Source organism: Vulpes lagopus, chromosome 13 (assembly GCF_018345385.1).
Source record: "Vulpes lagopus strain Blue_001 chromosome 13, ASM1834538v1, whole genome shotgun sequence".
Lineage (NCBI taxonomy): Eukaryota > Metazoa > Chordata > Mammalia > Carnivora > Canidae > Vulpes > Vulpes lagopus.
This window is the reverse complement of record NC_054836.1, coordinates 52,426,758-52,433,449: the sequence shown is the minus strand read 5'-3', so window position 1 is coordinate 52,433,449 and position 6,692 is coordinate 52,426,758. Positions and strand designations below refer to the sequence as shown.

Here is a 6,692-nt window from a genome sequence, read left to right as displayed (position 1 = left end):
ACCACGAGCAGTATAAAGGTAAGTAAATAATAATCAAATTGTAGTTATACTAATATTATTCAATCACAAAATACCTTCTAAGTATGTATCATGCTAGACACTGTTCTAGTAGATGGGAACTCAGTAGTGAATAAAACAGGAATATTTCCTGCCCTTCATGGAATTTTCACTTTATTTACCTACTACACATATAAATAAATACATATAGAATTTCAGTTAGTGATAGGCACTATGAAGAAAAAATAAGGCAAAAAAGTGGATAGACAGTAATGGAAGAGGTATCTTTTGTGACATACTCCGGGAAGAAGATGATATTTAAGCAGAACCTTGAATGACACTGAGAAAACAGCCACTAAAGAGCCAGAAAAGTATTACTGGCAGAGGCAACAGCAAGGGCAAATTCAATAGGAAACAACAAAATGGGCACGTTTAAGAAATAGCAAACAGGTGAATGAAATTGAAATGGATACGCACGAGTGAGTGGTGGGTTGGCATCAGAGAAGCATAGAGAGACCAGAATGTAGAGCTTTTTGAGTCTTGATAGAGAGTCTGGACTTCAGCTTAACGTGTCAGAAATGGAGAGTTTCAAGCAAAGGAAATAAATGATCTATTTTTGTTTTTTTGATCACTAGGGTAGTAAGAAAAAACTGAGAACTAGGATACCATACTACTTGGATACTGGGACTGGGATACGGCACACAAAAGCATATATGGCAACACCTTTGCCAAATTGCCCGAGTGGGATGGGTGCTTGTTAGAGAAAGCTAATTAACTTTATTTTAAAACTACTTGGGCTTGGGGGGTCCCTAGGTAGCTCAGGGTGTGATCAGCCTCCCTTCAGCCCAGGGTGTGATCCTGGGATAGAGTCCCACATTGGGCTCCCTGAATGGAGCCTGCTTCTCCCTCTGCCTGTTTCTCTGCCTCTCTATATTTATTTTATAAATAAAATTTTTTCATAAATAAATAATAAATCAATCAATCAATCAAACTACTTGGGCCCAAAACACTGCTGCACAAACAACTTCAGCCACCGTTTCAGATGATTCAGGTCATGAAATGACCTCTTAATATTTTCAAAAAAAAAAAAAAAAAAAAAGGCATTTTACCATCCACAGACACTCCAAACTTCAAACCATCATCTTCGACGTTGACACACCTGAAACAGACCTGTAGTAACACTTAACTTCAAAGTCGTCCCTGCTGACTTCGGCTAACTGAAATAAAGGGGGGGGGGGGGGTGATAATCCCCAAAGTGTTCACGCTCAACTACAAGGAAATGTTTCCTGGTACATTTCGAACGTACTTGATTAGAAATAGGCAAGACTAACAGCTCCAAGCAAATGAGGCCAAGGCAGAACTTTAAAAAAAATAATAATAATAATCCAGGGGATCCCTGGGTAGCTCAGCGGTTTAACACCTGCCTTTGGCCCAGGGCGCGATCCTGGAGTCCCGCGTCGGGCTCCCGGCGTGGAGCCTGCTTCTTCCTCTGCCTGTGTCTCTGCCTCTCTCTCTAGGTCTATCATAAATAAATGAATAAATGAATAAATGAAAGAAAGAAGAAAGAATGAAGAAAGAAAGGAAGGAAAAGGAAGGAAAGAAAGAAAAGAAAGAAGAAAGAAAAAAAAGAAAGAAAAGAAAAAGAAAAGAAAAAGAAAAAAAGAAAAGAAAGGAAAGAAAGAAATAAAGAAAGAAAGATCAATCCAGGTTAGGGAAGCAATGCTAACCACACTATTTGTGGCGTCATCCTCGGACTTCGATACGCAAGAGGCCTTGGTTTGTCTTATTTGGCATTTGTCTCAATTTAGCTATTTGTGTATTTATATAATTACGATTACCTACTCAAATGTATTTGAATGTATGTACTTATCAAATTCATTTATTTGATGTTTGTATTTATTCAAATAATCACGATCAGCCAGTTTTACTGCGGGGGGCGTGTTAGGAGGCAGGACTCCGAAGCTTTGCCGTCGGTCTAGAGAGACTGGTAACATTTAAGGGAAAAGAAAAAAAAAAAAAGATAGAAGATGCGAGGTCGCCGTCGCCGAGCTGAAGGTGCAGGCGGGGCGGCGACTTCACCCCTATAACCCGCGCCACCAGGAACTTACAACCTGGGGGGGGGAGGGGAGGTGCCAAGGGAATCGTCGCACGGGCGCCTGCGGAGGCTCACCTGAGGGCTTCACAGGGACCGCACGTCAAGGGTGCCCCTCAGCAAGGGTGGCCTTCCCCACGCAAACAACTCGTTCCTGATTTAAAAAAAAAAAAAAAGCGGTCACCTCACGTCTTCTCAGCAGGACCCGGGGGCGGTCAGGTCAGGGTGGGTGTGGCAGAAACGGGGAGACGCCACCGCCCCACACGCGCTCCCGGACGGGGGTCGGTCCTCCCCGCTCCGGAGCCCCGACACACCACATCGTCCCACAAACCACTTTTCCTACACTTTGGTCTTCCCTACAAACGCCTTTCACGCCTCCTATCCACGTCTAATCAAACGTGTTCTCTCACACACGCACACCCCCCCCCCCCTCATTGCTTAAAAGGGGATCAACGAACACGTCACAGGGCACACCGGGAGGATGGTGACGGGGGATTCCCCCGTCGCCAAACGCTGAAGGCCGCTCGTTTAACAGGGTCCGAAACAGACGGCTGTGCTCGGGCGCTATCTTCCCGCGCGCGTGTCTTCATTTTAGTCGCAGAAAAATAAAAAAAAATAATAAAAAAATAAAAAAAACAGAACTACTTGTATGTCTTAAAACGTCAAGCAGGGTAAAGAAAAAAAAAATACTTGCTGTCAGGTCTTCGTCTCCTTTCTGAGAGAGCGTTTGGGGCAAACACACTAAACCACTTCACCCGTAACACGTTGCGCCGCCGCGGGAGGACGCCCCGCACGGCGCGCCCGTCACTCCCTCAGCCAGGCGCGCGTCCCGGGGAGCCGTGGGCAGCGGGGATTGTGGGAAGTGTAGTCCGGAGGCCCCGCCCACTACGTCGGCAGCGGGGATTGTGGGAAGTGTAGTCCGGAGGCCCCGCCCTCTCCGCCATTCCTCTAATGGCCGCTTCCAGGAAGGTAAGGTGCCAACTCCTCCCCGAAGGATACTTGGGGTCGCTTCGGTGTGTTTGTAGAGCGGGGGGGGCGGGGGGGGTCCGGTTTGCGCCGCGCGGGGGCGAAGCAGGGATTGTTCTTAAGGTCTTAATGTGAAGCCCTGGCGGGAACTCGTCTCGGGGCTCGATTTATTGGGACGTTGATCCCCGTGCGGGCGGAGTGACCAACTTTAAGTCTAGTTGTGCTGCCTCAACGACGAGCTCGTCCCACGGGTTAGGGACCCTCCCTCCGTCGTGCCTTCGCGCTCCTCCCTCGCTCTGCGCGGACCCCGGCCGCCTCCCGAGTGAGGACGCGGACGGTGGGGATGGGGAGTAGATCCTAAATCCCACCCTGTTGCGATCGCAGGCTCCGTCACGTGGGACCTCTTAGCCTCAGCGCCCCAGCTCCGGGAAGGGGCAGTTTCCAATCGGATACGCTCCACACGCACGTCCTTCCTTTGGTAAGTTTGTACTAATTCCCCACAATCTCACGGACTTCTGCGTTGCATGAGTTTTTGCCAGACCGGTCTGCATCGCCCGGATGACAGAAATGCTAAGAAAATGTAATTTTTTTTTTTTTTTTTTTTTTTTTTTTTACTTAACTTCTAGGATGTTTTAAGTTTCCGAGTGCCTGGTGTGTTTTCTCTTTGTTCTTCATTCCGTTCAGTTTGCTTAGCCGATTCACGACGTTGGCACGATAGCGTGTGGGAAAATTGCTGGAGGCATGAAAAGGGGAGATTAGCCCCAAAAGGCCATTCTTTAAATGCCTTTTGTCGACTTCCCCTTTTTTTTTTTTTTTTTTTTTTTTTTTTTTTTGTTTCCCTACCATAAAATGAGGAGAGGGGTCTGAAATTTACATTGAAAAGGTGTGTGGATTGCTACTGATGGATTTTTACTGTCCTCTGGAAAGGTGGGAATTTCTAACGATTCCTTTTTTTGTTTCCTTGTCTGATTTCTAGAAACCTTCAGCCCTCAAGATCCGGAGATAACCTGGAAGATCCCAACATCATGACCTCAGTTTCAACACAGTTGTTCTTGGTCGTCATTTCACTGCTTTTGGTGCTGCCGGTGGTTGAAGCAGTAGAAGCTGGAGATGCAATCGCTCTCCTATTAGGTGTGGCTCTCAGCATTACAGGCATTTGTGCCTGTTTGGGCGTCTATGCACGAAAGAGGAATGGACAGATGTGATTTTGATGGGCCTTCTGAATCAGACCTTGCCGGGAAAACCTTTGTGTTATTAAGGTTAAAAACTGAGCTTTAGTGTCTAGAAGATCCCACGAAATAGAGTATTTTCACATTCTTAATTATCTCCCTGTAAGTGGGAATAAATTGATACCTGTTCAGTGGGGGGGGGGGGGGGGGGGGGGGTTCATCACAACAAATAATACACTGTAAAAAGCAGTCTAAAATTCATATGTGCTAGTTAGAAAAAGGGTCAAAGAAGTCAGATGACTGAAATTTTCATATTATTTCATAGTTTCAGAGTTTTCAAAGTGAAACAGGAAGCAGGAAACCCTTACCCAGAATCCTAGGAAATTGCCCGTGCCTCCTCCATCACTGAGGAGTCTTTTCTCCATATTTTTATTAATTTTTCGTTTTGTTATCTCCCAAATTAATATTGTATTTAGATATTAAATACAGTCAGTCAGAGATTAAAATTTTTATTTCTTGGGGGGAGAAGTAAGAAAAATGTATTCAATGTATCTAATGTTGAAATGGAGAAAATATTTAATGTAAAAAAGTTATATTGACATTGAAATGGAGACGAGATTTAGTGTAAAAAAAAGCTTTATATTAACTGAGTAACATTTCCATCATGAGAAGTACTGTGTTAAATATAAACCCATTATGTTTTAAGTTAATGTGTGATGTTCATTTGTGTTTATATCTTTGTATAGACTTTTATGTCAGCTAAGTGGTGGAATGCCTTACCGTAAGTGATCACACTAGCTTATAGGAACACTATCAGTGATAAATGAGAAATGGACAGGATCAAGGTAGGAGAAGCCCCCGGTAGAGAATCCACAGATACAGAAGGAAAAGTTAATGGCCTGTACTGATTTTTACACTAACCAGATGAGACGTACCCTCTCTGACCTTAATACTCAAAATGTCCTCAAACTAGCATTACCACCTGGCTTCTTGTTAGAATCTCAGACTTCATCCAGACCAATTGGATCAAACTACATGAGGGTCCTACTGGAAGCAAGTAATCAAGTTTTTTACTGAAACCATGCATTATCCAATCTAGCTTTCCAGGTAACATTGAGAGTCTTAATTTTGATTAGAAAACAAGCAGCAACATTATGAAATCTCCAATCTGACCCAGGAAAGTTAGGCTCACTGCAAATAAAGATCAGAAGGGGATCCAAAAATTACAAATAGAAAAAGCAAAATTGGCATACTCCATATGGACCAAAAAACCTAATCAATGAATCAAATTTAAAAAAGAAAACAAGCAGCAGCAACCTGAAACCCTCTTTATAGTGGCATCCTGCAGGTTGAGCTCACTTGGCTTGCATGGGAAATTGGGTAGAGGGTAGGAGTGAGAGACAGCCATGCTATTCAGGCAGAAACTGCGTGGATCTGTTTTTGTCGTAGCTGTTTTATTTTTTCACAGGAGAATGCACTAACATTTTTTGTTCAGATAAATTGGCAGTTACACATTGTGTAATTAATAGAACTTAATTTTACATGCTTTTTTTTTTTTTCATTTTATTTCAGGATTTTATTTATTCATGAGAGACACAGAGAGGCAGAGACAGGCAGAGGGAGAAGCAGGCTCCATGTAGGGATCCCGATGCGGGACTCAATCCCAGGACTCCAGGATCGCTCCCTGGGCCGAAGGCAGGCACTAAACCCCTGAGCCACCCACAGATCCCCAACGTTTTTTTTTTTTAAAGATGGAAATAGGAATGCAGATTGTGGAATGGTTGGTCTTATCTCATGAACCAGCCCATTGATTCTGGTATAGAGAGGCTGCTGCTGCTTCCTTGTACATCTGAACTTTTTCCACTGGCATTAAGAGAAGTCAAAAAGTACATTTTAAGTCATGGTGCATTGGTCATTTTGTCACCTTCAGGTACTATTTTTTAAATGATCAAAATAAGACTACAAGCAAACATTCTTTAATGAACAATGTATTTCCAGAGGTACCTAGAAAGAAAACTATTTTCTTGTTTTGCCCTTAAAAGTAGAAAATTATCATGAGGTAGCATTCAGAAATTTTGACAGATAGGATGAGGAATGCCTTCTCTATTTTTAGCTTCTTTTCTACACAGGCTGGATTATGTGGTTTTAGCCTGAAAAGAACAGAAACTTACAGTGGCTCTTAACCTTTTAAGGTCTACTAGCTCCTTTGAGAGTCTGATGAAAACATGCTTGCATTTTTAGATTAATTTCAAGTAGTTCACAGAACTGAAGCCCGTCCAGAAATCCAGATTAAAAATTTCTGTCCTTTTTTTGGTTTTGGGTTTTTTTTTTTTTTTAGATTCTTTCAGATTTCTGGATTTGCTCTGATAGATAACACCTGCTGTGGAGCAGTTATAGGAAGAATGAGATGGACACGTATCCCCCAAGGGCCAGCATACTTTATAGATGTCTACTAAATGCTCTGTGCA

At 43.4% G+C, this 6,692-nt stretch overlaps 1 protein-coding gene across 1 annotated transcript; it reads left to right on the top strand.

The window, feature by feature from the left end:
- Positions 1-2,986: 2,986 nt before the first annotated feature.
- Positions 2,987-4,929, top strand: SMIM30 (small integral membrane protein 30). The gene is made up of 3 exons (XM_041727346.1): positions 2,987-3,058; positions 3,440-3,533; positions 4,032-4,929. The coding sequence occupies exon 3, from the start codon at positions 4,081-4,083 to the stop codon at positions 4,258-4,260; it is 180 nt and encodes a 59-aa protein (XP_041583280.1). The 5' UTR covers positions 2,987-3,058; positions 3,440-3,533; positions 4,032-4,080; the 3' UTR covers positions 4,261-4,929.
- Positions 4,930-6,692: the final 1,763 nt, after the last annotated feature.

Excerpts from the sequence above, each read along its gene's own strand:
- SMIM30 (XM_041727346.1), top strand. The coding sequence starts at position 4,081 with ATGACCTCAGTTTCAACACAGTTGTTCTTGGTCGTCATTTCACTGCTT.